A 20,557-nucleotide genomic window follows, 5' to 3' on the forward strand; every position below is an offset into this window, starting at 1 on the left:
GTGGTGCCAATCAAGGGGAGCGAACATGGAAAGCTAGGTCTTGTGATATATTGTGATGTTTTGTTGATTTTCAATGAAAAAAAAATTCACAAAAAGGAAATCTTACAAGTGAAACAAACCATGCTTTCAGTGGCTTGTGGCCACAAAAGAGTATGATCAGGGGCTATGCTAAGCTTGCTGTGCCTGCAATGTGAACCATGATTGGGCAGTGAGATTCATGAGAGCCTCCGGCATTGCAGTATCATCTTGTGGTCTGATTATGCAGGCCAGGCAAATGCGTGCAGCAAACGGATATTAAATGAACACAGCTTATTGCCATGCCAGGATAGGGTAAAGCCTGCGCGTGGGCGAGATGTGTCTGCAGCTCACTCTTAGAAGCACTTGAGGGGGTGGAGAATTACATTTCCAGAGGGTTCTGGATGAGTTAGGCAATCTTGCAGTGCATGGAAATGATTAATAGTGATAGTCCCATGAATCCTATTGAGAAATATATTGCTGCTATAATATCTGTTGTTTTGCACATGGAGGCCTGTCAGTCTTAGGGTCAGCCAACACAGCCTCCTAAATTATTAGCCTGAGCTTGACTTGACTTGACTGAAACTCAGAATGGGACAAAGATCCCAGTGATATTTGCTTATCTGCATGGTAAGAAAAGGCCTATGGATTTTAGCATTAGCTTATTGAAAAAGTGACTAATAATGAATGATACATTGGCAAGTGCCTAGTTAGCAGAATGGTCACTGCACTCGATCAAGGACTGAGAATGTTTTGATCAATGGACTAGAAAGGGTTCTCAGAGCACAGGCCTCGCGCATTCATGCATCTTGTTGGTGTAACTCAGTTGAAATGGTTAAAATCACACCTCAGTTCATATGTAAGCTTACCACAGGATCAAGGCTAAGAAAATGTAATTTGTCCTAATAGTGAATGAGAATCAGATATTATTTTGTTTTACATGCATAGAAATAGGTTTGCTTAAACAGCAAATAAATACAGTTGATATCTGTAAACTCATTTGACTGGATTTGAACCCATGTCTAGGGGATTGCAGCAGATTAGCGAGCGAAAGGGCAGGCTTCCATGACATATAGCCTAACCATAATGTTATCAAATCTAAACTACGTGCATTGTGCTATTTCTTAGCCCAGCAGCCCAGTGTGCCTATCAATTGTTCCTCAATAAACAATCATGTCCTCCGAGTCCCAATAAGTAGGCTATTAGTTGACAGGCAGCTCTAAATGCCTTCCCAATCAATGTACGTGGTTATAAAAAATGAAATTGTTTTATTGATGAAAAGTGTAAAACTGGAAAGATATATAGGCTCGTTATCCCAATGAAACTAACAGAATTGCGTAATGTGGAGTTCATGCATGATCGATGCAGTCCGTTCAAAGAGGCATCAGAAGAGGCTAAAGTATGCCTACTTAAAATGACCAATTACATCCTCAAATCCGATTCATGCCATAATCATCTTAAAGTACCCTACAGTCATAACCAAAGTAGCAGGGTCCCTAAATAAAGTGAGAGGCTACAGTGGCGCGTGAAGTTCCAGGCATCTACAGGCCTATAGTGCATGCGAATCGTGGAAGCCTAACATAAGGATAACAAAAAGGTACGGCACACCAATGTATTCTTGTGAAGTGTTGATCACTGGATGAACTGGTCATAAGAAAGAAGAAAAAGTGTTGCACACTCTGGCTCCATATGCAGTTATTTTATGTTGACGTTTCAGCCTCTTGGCCTGATAGATTCCGAAGAAGGACACATCTAATCGTATTGGATGAAAAATCTACATTAAATGGCATATGCTATATAGGCTACACAACAATAAGACGACAAAGACTTATCTTACCTTATCCCACTGCCTCCAGTCTCAATAATGGCTGCAAATAACTTTCATTCTCAAAGCTTTTTAATCATGCCAAAATCTACAATTAAAAAGGTGGATTATCAAACTGATATTTTTTATTCAGTAAGTTAGAAGTGGCATGATGCCTATTCGAATACAGTACATGTCAATGATATAATATAATGATACACTGTGTCTTACTGAGACTAATGGTAGGGAGAAGAGCCTCAGGGAGAAGAGCCTGGTGTCTATTTACTTCACTCTCTCTCCTCAGGGAGAAGAGCCTGGTGTCTATTTACTTCACTCTCTCCTCAGGGAGAAGAGCCTGGTGTCTATTTACTTCACTCTCTCCTCAGGGAGAAGAGCCTGGTGTCTATTTACTTCACTCTCTCCTCAGGGAGAAGAGCCTGGTGTCTATTTACTTCACTCTCTCCTCAGGGAGAAGAGCCTGGTGTCTATTTACTTCACTCTCTCCTCAGGGAGAAGAGCCTGGTGTCTATTTACTTCACTCTCTCCTCAGGGAGAAGAGCCTGGTGTCTATTTACTTCACTCTCTCCTCAGGGAGAAGAGCCTGATGTCTATTTACTTCACTCTCTCCTCAGGGAGAAGAGCCTGGTGTCTATTTACTTCACTCTCTCCTCAGGGAGAAGAGCCTGGTGTCTATTTACTTCACTCTCTCTCCTCAGGGAGAAGAGCCTGATGTCTATTTACTTCACTCTCTCCTCAGGGAGAAGAGCCTGGTGTCTATTTACTTCACTCTCTCCTCAGGGAGAAGAGCCTGGTGTCTATTTACTTCACTCTCTCCTCAGGGAGAAGAGCCTGGTGTCTATTTACTTCACTCTCTCCTCAGGGAGAAGAGCCTGGTCTCTATTTACTTCACTCTCTCCTCAGGGAGAAGAGCCTGGTCTCTATTAACTTCACTCTCTCCTCAGGGAGAAGAGCCTGGTGTCTATTTACTTCACTCTCTCCTCAGGGAGAAGAGTCTGGTATCTATTTACTTCACTCTCTCCTCAGGGAGAAGAGCCTGATGTCTATTTACTTCACTCTCTCCTCAGGGAGAAGAGTCTGGTGTCTATTTACTTCACTCTCTCCTCAGGGAGAAGAGTCTGGTATCTATTTACTTCACTCTCTCCTCAGGGAGAAGAGCCTGATGTCTATTTACTTCACTCTCTCCTCAGGGAGAAGAGTCTGGTATCTATTTACTTCACTCTCTCCTCAGGGAGAAGAGCCTGATGTCTATTTACTTCACTCTCTCCTCAGGGAGAAGAGTCTGGTATCTATTTACTTCACTCTCTCCTCAGGGAGAAGAGCCTGATGTCTATTTACTTCACTCTCTCCTCAGGGAGAAGAGCCTGGTGTCTATTTACTTCACTCTCTCCTCAGGGAGAAGAGCCTGGTGTCTATTTACTTCACTCTCTCCTCAGGGAGAAGAGCCTGGTGTCTATTTACTTCACTCTCTCCTCAGGGAGAAGAGCCTGATGTCTATTTACTTCACTCTCTCCTCAGGGAGAAGAGCCTGGTGTCTATTTACTTCACTCTCTCCTCAGGGAGAAGAGCCTGGTCTCTATTTACTTCACTCTCTCCTCAGGGAGAAGAGCCTGATGTCTATTAACTTCACTCTCTCCTCAGGGAGAAGAGCCTGATGTCTATTTACTTCACTCTCTCCTCAGGGAGAAGAGCCTGGTGTCTATTTACTTCACTCTCTCCTCAGGGAGAAGAGCCTGGTGTCTATTTACTTCACTCTCTCCTCAGGGAGAAGAGCCTGGTGTCTATTTACTTCACTCTCTCCTCAGGGAGAAGAGCCTGGTGTCTATTTACTTCACTCTCTCCTCAGGGAGAAGAGCCTGATGTCTATTTACTTCACTCTCTCCTCAGGGAGAAGAGTCTGGTATCTATTTACTTCACTCTCTCCTCAGGGAGAAGAGCCTGGTGTCTATTTACTTCACTCTCTCCTCAGGGAGAAGAGCCTGGTCTCTATTAACTTCACTCTCTCCTCAGGGAGAAGAGCCTGATGTCTATTTACTTCACTCTCTCCTCAGGGAGAAGAGCCTGGTGTCTATTTACTTCACTCTCTCCTCAGGGAGAAGAGCCTGGTGTCTATTTACTTCACTCTCTCCTCAGGGAGAAGAGCCTGGTGTCTATTTACTTCACTCTCTCCTCAGGGAGAAGAGCCTGGTGTCTATTTACTTCACTCTCTCCTCAGGGAGAAGAGCCTGGTGTCTATTTACTTCACTCTCTCCTCAGGGAGTAGAGCCTGGTGTCTATTTACTTCACTCTCTCCCCAGGGAGTAGAGCCTGGTGTCTATTTACTTCACTCTCTCCTCAGGGAGAAGAGCCTGATGTCTATTTACTTCACTCTCTCCTCAGGGAGAAGAGCCTGGTGTCTATTTACTTCACTCTCTCCTCAGGGAGAAGAGCCTGATGTCTATTTACTTCACTCTCTCCTCAGGGAGAAGAGCCTGATGTCTATTTACTTCACTCTCTCCTCAGGGAGAAGAGCCTGGTCTCTATTTACTTCACTCTCTCCTCAGGGAGAAGAGCCTGGTGTCTATTTACTTCACTCTCTCCTCAGGGAGAAGAGCCTGGTGTCTATTTACTTCACTCTCTCCTCAGGGAGAAGAGCCTGGTGTCTATTTACTTCACTCTCTCCTCAGGGAGAAGAGCCTGGTCTCTATTTACTTCACTGCCTTAAGCCCGCCCCTTCTTCTGGCTCGAGCCTGTAGAGCCCGCCTCCTACTTCCGCTTGCTTTATTGTTCCTTAACCGGTAACTTTACGCATCTCTTAGTTCTCCTTGCATCTTCTTTTACAATTTTCGTCTGTGTTTTGCCTGGTGATGCCATCGAGAATGTTATCTACTCGACACTTCCCCATGTGCAGCCCTACTAGTGATGTGACGTTCGCGAACGATCCGATTCTTTTGAACGGCTCTTTAAAACGAACGATGGGAACCGATTCTTTTGAACGGCTCTTTAAAACGAACGATGGGAACCGATTCGCAGTTGTGGGAGCCGTTATTTTTTCTAGTTTTTCTATCAAAACATTCTTGTGTGAAATGTTTTTTATGTATTGTTAATGTTCTTGTGTGGACAATGTTACACCCAAAGCTGTTTTGCACAGTCAGTCATTGTAGCCTGCTTAGTTTTTTTTTAGGTGTTGCGTGAATAACATATGTCAGGTTTATTTACACACAAACACATTTTATAAAAAGGGTAAATCTGATCTTGCTGTCAAAGCAGAGGCATGTGGCGCCACCCTGTGGAATGTTTACCACAAATGTCCACACAAGCCATTACCAAATGAAATGATAGCCTAATCATTATTTGAGAATATCCCACCAATATAATATATAATGGAGGTCTAAGTTTGAATGATTCTGATCTAAATATTACCCTATCATTCCTCCCAGTGATTATTTCCCAGATAAAATGGGTCACCCCAAGGCTGGCTTCTTAAAAATAAATAAATATAAAAATGAGCCAGTCTTTTGAATGGCTCTTTGAAAGGAACGGATCCTCAAGATCCGGCTCCCTTCAAAGAGCCATAAATCCCATCTCTACAGCCTACAGTAAAAACATTACAACAACTGTTCTTCTTCCGGTCCAGACCGGAAGATTATGCAATGCGTCATCGCGCTTCCGCTCTAGACCGGCGAAACAACTGCGAACGAGACAGGCCCCAGACCATGGAGGTATAGGACAGGCCCCAGACCATGGAGGTATAGGACAGGCCCCAGACCATGGAGGTATAGGACAGGCCCCAGACCATGGAGGTATAGGACAGGCCCCAGACCATGGAGGTATAGGGCGTCCGACATTTTGTTTGTAGTGTCCGAATTCTCCACGGAATTTCCGTTCCCTATATAGTCCACTATTTATTACCCACACCTTGATTTGCAGGGAACAGTGCACCCTACATTTTCTCCGTTCCCTAGGTAGTTCACTACATGGTGAACCCTATATAGGGAATAGGGAGTGAGGGAACGAGGGAGCGATTCCAAACACAGCTCAGGAGTCATTGACCCATTTTGTTTGCGCAGTTATGCCCTCGTGTGTTGAATCATCAGAATGCACCGTAGGTAAAACAGCGGACTTGGACGGACAGCAGACCATAGTCCCTGATCAAAACAGCAGTGATGGAGTCCTGGCAGCGGTCGTGGGATAGTTCAAGGGGAGACACTAGGCTACGGCATCCAAAAGCCTTTTAGTGGGAGATGCAGGAGTTAGGAAGTAATACTCGCCAGGTTCGGCCATACTCACCTTTTAGCAAAGTGCGAGTCGGGTGACTGTCAGGTTTGTGGAGTGCATGGATGTATTGGTGGAGTGCCTGAAACTCTTGAACATGTGCTTCTGCGGTGTAGTGGCTACAATGTTGAGAGGGCTATAGTACGGGGTAGGATCAGTGTGCTGGGACGGGGGGGGGATCAGTGTGCTGGGACGGGGGTAGGATCAGTGTGCTGGGACGGGGGTGGGATCAGTGTGCTGGGACGGGGGTGGGATCAGTGTGCTGGGACGGGGGTAAGATCAGTGTGCTGGGACGGGGGTAGGATCAGTGTGCTGGGACGGGGGTAGGATCAGTGTGCTGGGACGGGGGTAGGATCAGTGTGCTGGGACGGGGGTGGGATCAGTGTGCTGGGACGGGGCTAGGATCAGTGTGCTGGGACGGGGGTAGGATCAGTGTGCTGGGACGGGGGTAGGATCAGTGTGCTGGGACGGGGGTAGGATCAGTGTGCTGGGACGGGGTTGGGATCAGTGTGCTGGGACGGGGGTGGGATCAGTGTGCTGGGACGGGGGTAGGATCAGTGTGCTGGGACGGGGGTGGGATCAGTGTGCTGGGACGGGGGTGGGATCAGTGTGCTGGGACGGGACGGGGGGGGGATCAGTGTGCTGGGACGGGGGGGGGATCAGTGTGCTGGGACGGGGGTAGGATCAGTGTGCTGGGACGGGGCTAGGATCAGTGTGCTGGGACGGGGCTAGGATCAGTGTGCTGGGACGGGGCTAGGATCAGTGTGCTGGGACGGGGGTGGGATCTATGCGGGATTCTGGGGATGGGTGATCACGTGAGGGAATGTAAGGCGGTTTAATTTTCTAGCAGATCCAGGGGTTGGTCGGAGGATTTATCCTAGTTCTAGTGAGCCAGGGTAGGCTGGCATTGTAGCACAAGCACTACTCTCCATGGAGAATAAACGTTGAGATCAACAAACCCGGTGTGTCTCAGTAGGTCTATATTGCCTGATATATATAATAAGTGTAGCCTATCGGGGGATATATCAGCCATGTTGTTGTGATGGTAGGGGGCGGTATATGCACCCTATGCTGCTCCAAGATCCGCCAGTAAACCAAGGAAGACAGAAGAAGACGAAAGACACCAGACTAGCCTATTTGAGACATTAGTGATTTTTGGTGGAAACAGAAATTGTGTGTGACACGAAAATGAGAAAGAAAGGTTTTAACGCGTGTATCCTCAGCTGTGCTGTAATGTACCCGTGATAGAGGAGCTATACGGAGTGAATCCGCGTCATATAGAGAGAGAGAACGACTAAACCCAACAGGTCACATTCATTCACATTAATCGCAACCCACTTCCGGGTTCTCGTAAGGTAATCAGCACGTGGCGCACTGTCACACTGTAAACAGAGGCGGTCTGCTATGGCTAGCTAACATGCTAACATGCTAACTAGCTAACATGCTAACTAGCTAACATGCTAACGAGCTAACTAGCTAAACCCAGACATAACTGCATGTTGCACTCCAACCAACCATCTTGTTTTTTATTCATCTGCTTGTTTCTAACTATGTTCACGCGAGGAGGAGGATCCCTGTCCAGATTAGCAAGGTTGTTCTGCTATGTTACTATATATACACGGCTAAGCTAGCTAGCTGTTACTATACACCGCTAGCCTGGCTAGTGAGCTAACGTTACTATACACCGCTAATGCTAGTTAGCTAACGTGTAAACCAACTGAATCAGGCTAAGGTCGTTATTTCATGGAGCTAAACATGTTAACCAGTCATGTTGAGCTGGCGTGGGCCTTGTTAGATTGCGTAACAGGGTTGTGTTAACTAGCTAATTTAGGATAGTAAACGTTAGAAAGCTGCTGGACTGGCTAACTGCTGGACTGGTTAGCTGCTGGACTGGCTAGCTGCTGGACTGGCTAACTGCTGGACTGGCTAGCTGCTGGACTGGCTAACTGCTGGACTGGCTAGCTGCTGGACTGGCTCGCTGCTGGACTGGCTAACTATATTACCTTGAAATCAGTGCCAAGGTCAGTTCAAATGCTAATGATCAGGTGGAGCTACTCCTAACTCCTAACTAACTACTACGCGGTTCATCAGGCAGGTAGCTAATTAGTTATAATTCATTCATGATGATTGCTAGCAGGTAATCCCACTAGCCTCCGTCTAATTCATGATGATTGCTACTGGGTAATCCTAATCCCACTAGCCTCGTCCTAGCTCACGTTTCACCAGATCAAGCACGACCTTGTCCACTAGCTCGATTAACTAAAGACCCAAACATGCTGGGGAAATATAGATCAGTCATTTCTCTTTCTCTATTCTTTTTAACTATAATAGTAATTGGCTCAGGACTCGTCTGCACCCATCAAGCTCTTAGATGTCTAAGGTTAATGGCAGACTGTTTGTGTGTGTGTGTGTGTGTGTGTGTGTGTGTGTGTGTGTGTGTGTCAAGCCAACTGAACCATCTGTCCTTATAAACCTCTCTTTGTTTTGTTTGTGCCCCCTTTTCAGGATGGGGAACTTCACTTCTACCTCTTCTAGTAATCTGTCAAGCTCAGCGTGTACACAATTCCTGCAAGTAAGACACCTTTTCTTTCCTTATCCTAGGCCTAATCCTGACCTTGGTCCTTGTATCTCAGCCCAGCCCTTAAAGGACAATGCTCGTTTTTGACAACCTGGACCTTATTATATGTAAGCACAACTAGCGATTCATCAAGACAGATTGATGAAAACAACCGTTTCGCGGCAGAAAATAGATTTTTAGAAGCTGCATTCTCAGTGCCCCGACCACCGCCATTACATGGATATACTGGCTCGCGCTGGATTTTACATTTCTTCTACAGGCCTCCGAACTACACCAAAGTGATCTCGTTGAGTCAAACGTCTTATATGTCGTAAATAAGGTCCAGGTTGTCAAAAACGAGCATTGTCCTTTAACATTCCTCAGTTGGTTTGTCAAGGTCAGTTCTCAAGATACAGGACTGAACACAACTGATATAGATCTTATGGGACAGTAGACCCGATTCATGCCACAGTGATATTATACACAGCACCCATTGAAGCCCCATTATACACAGCACCCATTGAAGCCCCTTTGAAGAGGAGCACAAATCAGCAAAGCTCACTATGTCCAAACCAATCCATAACTCTCCAAGTAACAATGTCCAAGGCTTGCTATAGGTGTCAGCTCACAAGGCTGTGTATACTGTAATATCACTGATCCTGAATCAGGTCTAAATGGGACACATGCTTTTGTTTTCTCTCTTTTAAACATGGAGTAATTCAGATTAAGGGAATCTGGGGGTACATTATCTTGGCTATTAGTATCAGTTTATGTTCAAATGAAGCAGAAAGAACACTGGAATAAAGTTTTCATTTTGACAACTCCAAGTTATGCTATGAAATTGTGTTTGTGGTGATTTTTGTTTTTCTATCGTCGCAGGATGTGGTGTCTCATAACTGTGTCGTCATATTCTCCAAGACCACTTGTCCATACTGCAAAATGGCCAAGAATGTATTCAACAAAATAGGTACAACATACAAAGTGATTGAGTTGGACGAACACAATGATGGGAGAAGACTCCAAGAGGCTTTGGCTCGAATGACAGGTGCCAGAACGGTATGAGAACATCTACCAGCAGTTTGTTTTTGGGCACCCATCTGCAGATTCATTATGTTGTTTTGAATGGAAAAATAATATTATGTGTGGGATATATCTAGGGATGCACCGATTGCAAAATTCTGGGCCGATGCCGATGTTTAAAATAACAATCCGGACGATGTTTATTTTATTTTATTTTTATTCCCCCTTTTGTGCCAGGGAAACAAAGAAATGATGCCTGCTTTTCAAATGGCCAGTTAGATTTGATGTGTTAAAATCCTTGGCTGTAGTACCTTGAAATGTCACTTGTTTTTCAAGTTGCATAGCGCATATCTTTGAGATGGTGAAATATTCCCACACGGCCAACATTTTTATTTCACTTTAATTTAATTTGTCGCTGATCCACCTACTGATCCAGATGAAGTGAAAAAGCTCTGGTATTCATTCAATCATAGGCTACAATTTACATTTCCCTCAGTCCAGTGTCCAGTTCACCAAACTAGCCTACCTTTCAGATGGTTTGCTTTTGTTTTGCAAACGTTTGGTGCTAAAACAAACGTTGCAAAGAACTTTCGCAAATGGAAGTGAAAGTCTTGAGTTGCATGCGCTGCTTGAGTTGGTTACTCTACACGGTGGCAGAGGATTTCCAAAAGCAAATACCAGTATACCAGTGTTGTGCGTCCCAACACTGGTATACACCTGACACTCACTATTGGTTTCATTGCTAAGTAAATGACTGTCATTGTGCACGTAAAACATCAGGATCCGTCTGATTATCTGATGATCCCCTGATTATAGCCTGTTGTAATGTTGTTATTACTTTTGGTGTCAGGTGCCGAGGGTCTTCATTAATGGAAACTGCATTGGGGGAGGCTCCGACACCGAGCAGCTTCATCAGCAGGGCAGGCTGGTGCCTCTGATTGAACAGTGCGCTCCTTGCTGTGCGGATACCAAGTCAGAGGGTTCTGGCAGTGGCCAGTTTGAGTCCAGCAAATGACTAACCGTCCTAATTCTTATTCAACCTGTATGTATTGAATGTTTGCTTGACTTTATGATTTATTGAACATTGTGTGGGTTCTATGTTGTATTTTAGCAAATAGGTATTGGATACCTTTCAACCTACCTCTCCATTTAGAAATGTACAGTATGGTGAGAATAGAATAAATAAATAAATAAAACTCCAATCTTTAAAAGAAGGTAATTAACTTGGTTTTATTTGGAGAATTGGGACTCAACCTTTGGTTTTAGAACATTTCAAAATAAACTAGACTGGTGTCTTTATTTGTGCAGAGAAAGTAGCTGATAAAACTACCACTGTTTTATTTTAGTTTTTATTACTTGTCATGGTGAAGGGGCGAGAGGTTTCTATGGTCTACAGACTCCTAGAGAAGGGGACTATACAAGTACTACCTGGTTTAGACTCCTAGAGAAGGACTATACAAGTACTACCTGGTTTACAGACTCCTAGAGAAGGGGACTATACTAGTACTACCTGGTTTACAGACACCTAGAGAAGGGGACTATACAAGTACTACCTGGTTTACAGACTCCTAGAGAAGGGGACTATACAAGTACTACCTGGTTTACAGACACCTAGAGAAGGGGACTATACAAGTACTACCTGGTTTACAGACACCTAGAGAAGGGGACTATACAAGTACTACCTGGTTTACAGACCCCTAGAGAAGGGGACTATACAAGTACTACCTGGTTTACAGACTCCTAGAGAAGGGGACTATACAGACTCCTAGAGAAGGGGACTATACTAGTACTACCTGGTTTACAGACACCTAGAGAAGGGGACTATACAAGTACTACCTGGTTTACAGACACCTAGAGAAGGGGACTATACTAGTACTACCTGGTTTACAGACACCTAGAGAAGGGGACTATACAAGAACTACCTGGTTTACAGACTCCTAGAGAAGGGGACTATACAAGTACTACCTGGCAACTCTGGCCAGGCTGACGCGTGGTGCGCATGCGCACTCCTCAGTAACCCCCTGTCTGAGCTGAGCTGACCCGTCCTCTCACACACAGCTGCTCTCCACACATTCACATGTTCACACATCCAGGCTCTTAACTCTCATAACACAACCATGTCAGGAAGCGCGGGAGAGTGGTGTCTTATGGAAAGCGACCCAGGAGTGTTCACAGAACTGATCAAAGGCTTTGGTGAGTCATACTAGCAAGATGCTACTACTACTATAGCTACTATAGCTACTATAGCCTCTATAGCTAGCACACTAGCTCGCCAGCACCCTTCCTAGTGTCACTAGCTAGTACCTAACCTGAACAGAGGGCCAGGATGTGAGTAATGGGCGGATTTCAGAGTTAATTCAACATGGTGGAGCATAAGTGAGCTAGCAGTACCAAGCTAAGTGAGCTAGCAGTACCAGGCTAAGTGAGCTAGCAGTACCAGGCTAAGTGAGCTAGCAGTACCAAGCTAAGTGAGCTAGCAGTACCAAGATAAGTGAGCTAGCAGTACCAAGCTAAGTGAGCTAGCAGTACCAAGCTAAGTGAGCTAGCAGTACCAAGATAAGTGAGCTAGCAGTACCAAGCTAAGTGAGCTAGCAGTACCAAGATAAGTGAGCTAGCAGTACCAAGCTGAGTGAGCTAGCAGTACCAAGCTAAGTGAGCTAGCAGTACCAAGCTAAGTGAGCTAGCAGTACCAAGCTGAGTGAGCTAGCAGTACCAAGCTAAGTGAGCTAGCAGTACCAGGCTAAGTGAGCTAGCAGTACCAGGCTAGGTTAGCTAGCAGTACCAAGCTAAGTGAGCTAGCAGTACCAGGCTAGGTTAGCTAGCAGTACCAGGCTAAGTGAGCTAGCAGTACCAAGCTAAGTGAGCTAGCAGTACCAGGCTAAGTGAGCTAGCAGTACCAGGCTAAGTGAGCTAGCAGTACCAAGCTAAGTGAGCTAGCAGTACCAGGCTAAGTGAGCTAGCAGTACCAAGCTAAGTGAGCTAGCAGTACCAGGCTAAGTGAGCTAGCAGTACCAAGCTAAGTGAGCTAGCAGTACCAAGCTAAGTGAGCTAGCAGTACCAGGCTAAGTGAGCTAGCAGTACCAGGCTAAGTGAGCTAGCAGTACCAGGCTAAGTGAGCTAGCAGTACCAGGCTAAGTGAGCTAGCAGTACCAGGCTAAGTGAGCTAGCAGTACCAGGCTAGGTTAGCTAGCTAGCTCGATCCTTGCCAGGTGGTTCACGTTAAAGTTGTCTAGATATGAACCTTAATGACCTTAATGAAGGCTTTCGATAGATATGAGTAGTTAGCCTCACATTAGCTAGCTAGCTAGTGCTAGATCAGTGAAGTAGCTAGGCTAGCTACCTGGCTGCCGTGGCCACTAACAGATCACATTAGCTTTAAATGAGCACACAAACTAGCTGGCTAGTACACTCGTTAGTATACTCGTTAGCTAGCTAGTAAGCGTTATTGCACAGCTTGAGAAATGGAAGCGTTCTGGGGACGTATGGATGTTATGGAGCATGTCAATCAATCAATCAATCAATCAATCAAAGCTTTATTTATATATTTATATTATTTATGTCCACATCCAAATGCTACTCGTTTACGCTGCTTGCTTAAGCATGCAGACATGATCAAATAAACTGATTGGTTATTTAGCTAGATCACAAGGAAGCACAATGTTGCTGCAACCTGATCATTAACCCTGGTCATCTGCAACCTGATCATTAACCCTGGTCATCTGCAACCTGATCATTAACCCTGGTCATCTGCAGCCTGATCATTAACCCTGGTCATCTGCAGCCTGATCATTAACCCTGGTCATCTGCAACCTGATCATTAACCCTGGTCATCTGCAACCTGATCATTAACCCTGGTCATCTGCAGCCTGATCATTAACCCTGGTCATCTGCAACCTGATCATTAACCCTGGTCATCTGCAACCTGATCATTAACCCTGGTCATTAACCCTGGTCATCTGCAGCCTGATCATTAACCCTGGTCATCTGCAACCTGGTCATTAACCCTGGTCATCTGCAACCTGATCATTAACCCTGGTCATCTCAACCTGATCATTAACCCTGGTCATCTGCAACATGATCATTAACCCTGGTCATCTGCAACCTGATCATTAACCCTGGTCATCTGCAACCTGATCATTAACCCTGGTCATCTGCAGCCTGATCATTAACCCTGGTCATCAACCTGATCATTAACCCTGGTCATTAACCCTGGTCATCTGCAGCCTGATCATTAACCCTGGTCATTAACCCTGGTCATCTGCAGCCTGATCATTAACCCTGGTCATTAACCCTGGTCATCTGCAACCTGGTCATTAACCCTGGTCATTAACCCTGGTCATCTCTGGTCATCTCGGTTTCACACAGGTTGTAAAGGATCTCAGGTGGAAGAAATATGGAGCATGGAGCCAGAGAACTTTGAAAACCTAAAGTAAGCATAGCTGGCATACTTATATATATATCATACTAGTATTTACACTATTTTAATTGTGAGATGTTTGTGTCTTGTTTAAAATTGTAGATGTTTTTTTGTGTTTATTTTTCTATATCTGTATTTGTCTCCTTTGCAGACCAGTTCACGGATTAATTTTCCTCTTCAAATGGCAGCCAGGTGAAGAGCCTGCAGGATCAATTGTTCAGGATTCGAGGCTAGACAACATTTTCTTTGCCAAACAGGTATTATCCCAGTAGCTAACTATGAAGAGTTGTGGGAGTTGCATAGCCTGGCTTTAGCCTGGCCCAATTCGCAAAGATACAACGGGTATGGAAATCCTGCGTTTATTTTCGATTTCCAAGGGGCCTTATCAATGGTCGCAGAGAAAATACCTCTGGACGTAATTGGATAAACCTACAATCAATCGGAGCAACGAAACGTGGGTTAGTCTTATCAGTCGTATAATCGTATCAAGTGTGTACAGTCGTATCAAACCCGCCCCATATTAGATAAATGGTTGTGATTGGCACAACCAATATGGGGTCAGGTGGGACTCGGTTTGAACGGTTGGAAGACCAGACTGATCTACAGGGTGAAATAGAATGAGCTCACAGGATCAGGCTGATGACGCCAGGCTAGTTGCGTGCATCCAATGATCAAACCTGTATGGAAGTGATGTTTTTTGCAATTCCCTGCATTTAGTGGGATCACTAGTTGGGTCTGGGTTAGCGGAGCTCTAGTGTGTGCAAGCTGACTCTCCCATCTTGTTTCAGGTGATAAACAATGCGTGTGCCACCCAGGCGATTGTCAGTGTGTTGCTGAACTGCACTCATCCAGACATGCTCCTGGGAGATACGCTGACAGAGTTCAGAGAGTTTTCGCTCAGTTTTGATGCTGCTGTAAGTTCTCGTTCCTTGCGGTGATTGAACACAACTGATTGTGGTGAAACTTTTTGTTTCCTGCATGATACAGCTGCAGATATTTTTCAGCATATTTAGAAGATAATGCAATTTTGTTTGCACATTGATTTTATCATACACTAAAACAAATGTAGGTATTTTCTGTGCCTGAAAACCATTTCATCTTTAATATTAAGATGAAAGGTCTGGCTCTCAGCAACTCTGAAGTGATTCGGCAAGTTCACAACAGCTTTGCCAGGTAAGATTGTATAAGTGCTACCTATGCTACTAAATTATACTGCAACAAGAACAAGATACAAGGCTTACTCATATGTACAGCAGAAAGTTTTGTTTGACGGTGTTTATTAAAAACCAACACAGGTTTCAGCTTCAGCCTTCATCAGGGAGTATCTCAATGTTTGTGTATTTTGTTTTGCAGACAGCAGATGTTTGAGTTTGATGCAAAGTCTTCAGCAAAGGATGAGGATGCATTTCACTTTGTGAGCTATGTCCCTGTCAACGGTAGACTCTATGAGCTGGACGGACTCCGTGAGGGACCAATCGACCTTGGTGTGCAGCACTACGTTATTAACAGCCATCACAGTTAAAGCCTTTTATGTAGGAGAACTTGAATGCATTGAAGAGAATAACCAATATTTGAGAAGAGAGAATGGTTATCTGACACCCACTGCACTTGTACACCTATTACACGTACATGTACACCTATTACACGTACATGTACACCTATTACACGTACATGTACACCTATTACACGTACATGTACACCTATTACACGTACATGTACACCTATTACACGTACATGTACACCTATTACACGTACATGTACACCTATTACACGTACATGTACACCTATTACACGTACATGTACACCTATTACACGTACATGTACACCTATTACACGTACATGTAGCACCTTTAACTTTCTCCCTCCCATTTGATGCCCTGCAGGTGTCTGCAATCAGGATGATTGGATCAGTGCTGTTCGGCCAGTGATAGAGAAAAGAATACAGAAGTATGTACTTTCTTTTCTATAATGCTTACCATTTAAAATAGTCAAACCTTAACTTCATGTCGCAGGTTGAGATGATCATTGTTTATGAAATTTGAAAGCATTTTCCTCAAGCTTGTTTCCCACTTCCCTTTGTCAGGTATAGTGAAGGAGAGATCCGGTTCAACCTCATGGCAATCGTGTCCGACAGAAAGATGATATATGAGAGGAAGATAACGGAGCTTCAGACTCAGCTAACTGAAGTAAGTGTTGTTACTGGAGAGAAACCAAATGAAGATGCCACTTGAGCGGATAGAGAAGCACCATTATTACTAGCTGCGAGCCACTAGTTATTTACCATCATCATAAGCCCACCTCTAGGGGTGCTAGCCATGTTCCATTTTTCACATTGGGGAAAAAAACTTACTTTGTCACTTTAAAAGTATGTTGAGTTTTACTCGGGCTACTTTCCAAATCCAGGGTTTAGAGCTGGAGGAGCTTCCTTGCTTGTTTGGTACTTGTTACATGTTAGGACTCAGGTCAGTATAGAGGTGAGGTGCATTGTGGGTACTGTTATTTATTATTCAAGATTCAATATCTGTTTTATTTATGTTAAAAAGGGTTAAAACAAATGCAATTTATATAATATATACAGAATAGAATGTGGTGAGTATGTACAGTGTGTGTGTGTGCAGAGTGTGGTGTGATGGATGAGCGGGGTTTTATGCATACAGTCTATGCAATGTGCCGTTGGGGTATATGGAATTTTCCGAGGTCGTGTGCTAGGGGTGTAGAGTTAGTGGGGCGGGGGGCCTTGTTAATGAGTCTGAGGGTCATGGGAAAGAAGCTGTTTTTATGGTGCGTGAACCCCATGCACCACAGTCTCCTGCCAGAGGGGAGTAGGTCAGAGACCGGGATGGGAGGGGTCGGGCCTGTTTGAAGGTCCTGAGGGCAGGCAGGTCCTGTAGGGATGGGAGGGGTCGGGCCTGTTTGAAGGTCCTGAGGGCAGGCAGGTCCTGTAGGGATGGGAGGGGTCTGGCCTGGTTTAAGATCCTGAGGGCAGACAGGTCCTGTAGGGAGGCCAGTAGATGATACGCTGCATTCTGCCCTCGTATGTGTCTGTTACGGCGGAGAGCCAGATGGTGATGGAGGTGAGGATGGACTAGAATAGTACCATCATTTCCTTTTGCATGTTGAGGGGGCGGCTGTAGCTCAGTTGGTAGAGCGGGTCGTTCAATGATCGAAGGGTCAGTGGTTCGAATCCCAGCTCTGACTGTCCACATGTCGAAGTGTCCTTGAGCAAGACACCTAACCCCAAATTGCTCCCTTGCATGGCAGCTACCGCCATTGGTGTGTGAATGTGTGTGAATGGGTGAATGAGAGGCCATTGTAAAGCGCTTTGAGTGCTGCTAAGGTGTAAAAGCGCTATATGAGTGTAGTCCATTTACCATCTTCAGCTGCCTCAGGAAGTACGTCCTCACTTGAGGTCCCGGGAGATGATGCTGCCCAGGAAGCAGAAGGAGTATAGTCATTGTATTTCACAATATATTTTAGATGGTTCTTGTTTAGGTAGTACAGTGATGTTGGATAGATAACAGTAGACTAGTGATAGTGTATTTCTAGGTCATATGTATATAAATATGTATATAAATAATTGTTTTCTTGTGCGCTCCCATTGAAGTTTGAATCTTATGTATTATCAGCAAAATAAACATGCAAATTACTCCTTCATTTTTGCACTTGCATGCACTGCTTTTTCATGTGGGCTTCGATGTTGTGTCTTCTCCCCCCCAGACTCTGGGCCGAGGGGCTATCCTTTTACCACCCCGAGCCTGGGTGAGGGGCTATCCTTTTACCACCCCGAGCCTGGGTGAGGGGCTATCCTTTTACCCCCCCGAGCCTGGGTGAGGGGCTATCCTTTTACCACCCCGAGCCTGGGTGAGGGGGTGACCCGGGGTATATATCCAGCACACCTCCAGAAGCCACGTCACCGTTTCGCCATCCACAACCGTCAGGCCACGCATTCCGTTGGGTGTCCGATATATCGGACAGTCCTGGATGACATGGTCTGCAGTTCGCACGCCGCTCAAGTCAAAGTGACTTGATCTCCCGCGTCAGAACCCAGCCTGCTCCTATGGGAGCAGCGGGTCGATGATTGGTTTGACGCGGGCGTAGATGAGACGATGAAGGGGATACATAACAGATGGGGCGGTAACTCTTGGGGTCCCCTTCAGGCTTGTTTGGCTTAGGGATCGCGACAACTAGGGCTCTTCTCCAGATTTTGGGGATCTTGAGTTGGCGCAAGCAGGAAGAGAGGAACGCTCTTAACCAGGACTTCAAGGCAGGCGCAGCATGGAGTATAGGCAGATAGAATCAGGCCCCGGAGCTTTCCCTGGCTTTACATGCTGGAGGACAGCAGTGAACTCCTCCGGTGTGAATTCACCGGAGATGTTACTGCCACTAGGAGTTGCCTTCCAGAGGTCAAACACTACTTTTGCCACAAGACGTGACGATTTGCGGTCTTTGCCCTCATATGTCACACTTTTCACGAATTGTGATGCGATTTTGTTTGCAGAGATGGGGCAGTGACGGGGGGAGGGTGGTGTCTAGACCTACCAGTGAGGTTGTTAAGGATGCTCCATGCCTTGCGGCTGGAGTGTGAGAAGTCGATGGAGTTAAAGGAGTAGTAAAGGGAAAATGCATGTTTAGCCCTGTTTTAAGGTTACTTATGATCATATACAATGGTTCAGATCCAAACGTTGACAAAGCTAGCATTTTCGAGAAAGTAGATAATTGCTCTACCACCCACTACTTACAAGCTTCGCTGGCTGCTCTCCTCACCTGTGGCAGCCGAACAGCAGCCTGGGTGGAGGCCCTCAGTTGGCAGACTTTGCTTTGCTTACGGTGGTTAATCGCAGCTACTGACTATGCACTGCTTCATTGACCAACGGGAGCGAGCGATGCATCATTGGTGGAATGGTGGGGGAAAACATGTTTACTGGGCACTTGTTTACCATTAGTTTTCATGCTCTCCAGGAAGAACCGATGGACACAGACCAGAGCAGCACCCTTCTCAGCTCCATCCAGTCAGAGATCGCCAAGTATCAGCTTCTCATCGACGAGGAGAATCAGAAGTTGAAAAGATATAAGGTGGGTCAATCCGGTCAATTTGTCCTTCATCAACCAGTAGTATAGTTTTATCAGTTATCAACAGTTGTTTTCAATTTTATTTTATTTCAAACTTTTACATAGATCGAAAACATCAGACGGAAGCACAACTACCTACCGTTCATCATGGAACTACTGAAGACGCTGGCGGAGTACCAGCAGTTGATACCGCTGGTGGAAAAGGTGGGTCTAAAGCAACCCTGTTTAATTTTAGCTTTAATGTTTACACTATCTGCATTTGTAATAATTAATAATTCACTGTGTGTTAATGGTATCTACTAGAGGGTACAATCAATCTCACAACACAAATCTAACGGCCGCACAAACTAATGCACGTCTTCCCTGTCTCATCTCCCCAGGCAAAGGAAAAGCAGGTTGCCAAAAAAGCTCAGGAGGCAAAGTGAACACACACAGCCCCACATACACTTAATCAGTCGTCATTATCATGGTAAAGGACACTGTTCTAAAGCTTCTTGTCACCATGGTATCCTGTGACCCATCCAGACTTCAGCACCGTTGATGGAGCATAAAGAGCCACTGTGTTTACGCTCACCTGGTGCTCCATCAGCTGTAATGCATGAACAGAATGTGTTAAATCAACTGTCTTATTTTCATAATAAAATGTCTACATGTTTCATCAGGTTTGTGTTTGTTTAATCCATTCTCAGATAGTGTTTTACAAGTCCTCATGATATACGGCTCTTCTCTGTCCTGACCCCCCGGTCACGGCTCTTCTCTGTCCTGACCCCACGTTCACGGCTCTTCTCTGTCCTGACCCCACGGTCACGGCTCTTCTCTGTCCTGACCCCACGGTCACGGCTCTTCTCTGTCCTGACCCCACGGTCACGGCTCTTCTCTGTCCTGACCCCACGGTCACGGCTCTTCTCTGTCCTGACCCCACGGTCACGGCTCTTCTCTGTCCTGACCCCACGGTCACGGCTCTTCTCTGTCCTGACCCCACGGTCACGGCTCTTCTCTGTCCTGACCCCACGGTCACGGCTCTTCTCTGTCCTGACCCCACGGTCACGGCTCTTCTCTGTCCTGACCCCATGGTCACGGCTCTTCTCTGTCCTGACCCCGCAGTGGTGGAACGAACTGCCCACTGACGTCAGGACAGCAGAGTCGCTGCCCATCTTTCATCACAGGCTCAAAACTCATCTCTTCAAGAAGTACTACAACAATCCTCCCTCCTAAACACTTATTGAATTATATTATATTGCACTGTACTTTAGATTGCGATTCTTGCACTTTGCCTTCAGCACTAGATTATGCTCTTAGTCACTTGTTTTAGAAAGAAGATGCACTTGTGAGTTCTGGCAAGTAGTAGTACATTGGCTCTTCCTACGTTAAATGCAATTATTGTTAGTCGCTTTGGATAAAA

At 45.4% G+C, this 20,557-nt stretch overlaps 2 protein-coding genes across 4 annotated transcripts; both read left to right on the forward strand.

The window, feature by feature from the left end:
* Positions 1-7,238: 7,238 nt before the first annotated feature.
* On the forward strand, positions 7,239-10,803 carry glrx2 (glutaredoxin 2). Of its 3 annotated transcripts, none has more exons than XM_084444403.1 (4): positions 7,239-7,446; positions 8,597-8,663; positions 9,528-9,704; positions 10,519-10,803. In XM_084444403.1, the coding sequence occupies exons 2-4, from the start codon at positions 8,598-8,600 to the stop codon at positions 10,681-10,683; spliced, it is 408 nt and encodes a 135-aa protein (XP_084300529.1). In that variant the 5' UTR covers positions 7,239-7,446; position 8,597; the 3' UTR covers positions 10,684-10,803. The 3 variants fall into 3 exon arrangements, with proteins under 3 accessions (XP_084300529.1, XP_084300528.1, XP_084300530.1); XM_084444402.1 differs by lacking the exon at positions 7,239-7,446 and adding an exon at positions 7,603-7,682; XM_084444404.1 differs by lacking the exon at positions 7,239-7,446 and adding an exon at positions 7,954-8,112.
* A 929-nt stretch (positions 10,804-11,732) lies between these two features.
* uchl5 (ubiquitin carboxyl-terminal hydrolase L5) lies at positions 11,733-19,794 on the forward strand. Its single transcript, XM_084444925.1, has 11 exons — positions 11,733-11,861; positions 14,034-14,097; positions 14,237-14,342; positions 14,874-14,999; positions 15,197-15,258; positions 15,439-15,569; positions 15,969-16,032; positions 16,169-16,271; positions 19,045-19,158; positions 19,261-19,359; positions 19,536-19,794. Exons 1-11 carry the CDS (start codon positions 11,786-11,788, stop codon positions 19,578-19,580), a joined length of 990 nt encoding a protein of 329 aa, XP_084301051.1. The 5' UTR covers positions 11,733-11,785; the 3' UTR covers positions 19,581-19,794.
* The last annotated feature ends 763 nt before the right edge of the window (positions 19,795-20,557 follow it).

Source organism: Borostomias antarcticus (genome assembly GCF_949987555.1).
Source record: "Borostomias antarcticus genome assembly, chromosome: 10".
In the NCBI taxonomy this organism is placed as follows: Eukaryota; Metazoa; Chordata; class Actinopteri; order Stomiiformes; family Stomiidae; genus Borostomias; species Borostomias antarcticus.

Bases quoted from the DNA above. Each gene is read 5' to 3' on its own strand.
- glrx2 (XM_084444402.1), top strand. From the start codon at position 7,642: ATGTTCACGCGAGGAGGAGGATCCCTGTCCAGATTAGCAAG. The intron at 7,683-8,596 runs GTTGTTCTGCTA...CCCCCTTTTCAG, and splicing joins TCCCTGTCCAGATTAGCAAG to GATGGGGAACTTCACTTCTA. The intron at 9,705-10,518 runs GTATGAGAACAT...TTTTGGTGTCAG, and splicing joins GAATGACAGGTGCCAGAACG to GTGCCGAGGGTCTTCATTAA.
- uchl5 (XM_084444925.1), top strand. From the start codon at position 11,786: ATGTCAGGAAGCGCGGGAGAGTGGTGTCTTATGGAAAGCGACCCAGGA. The intron at 11,862-14,033 runs GTGAGTCATACT...GGTTTCACACAG, and splicing joins AGAACTGATCAAAGGCTTTG to GTTGTAAAGGATCTCAGGTG. The intron at 19,360-19,535 runs GTGGGTCTAAAG...TCATCTCCCCAG, and splicing joins TGATACCGCTGGTGGAAAAG to GCAAAGGAAAAGCAGGTTGC.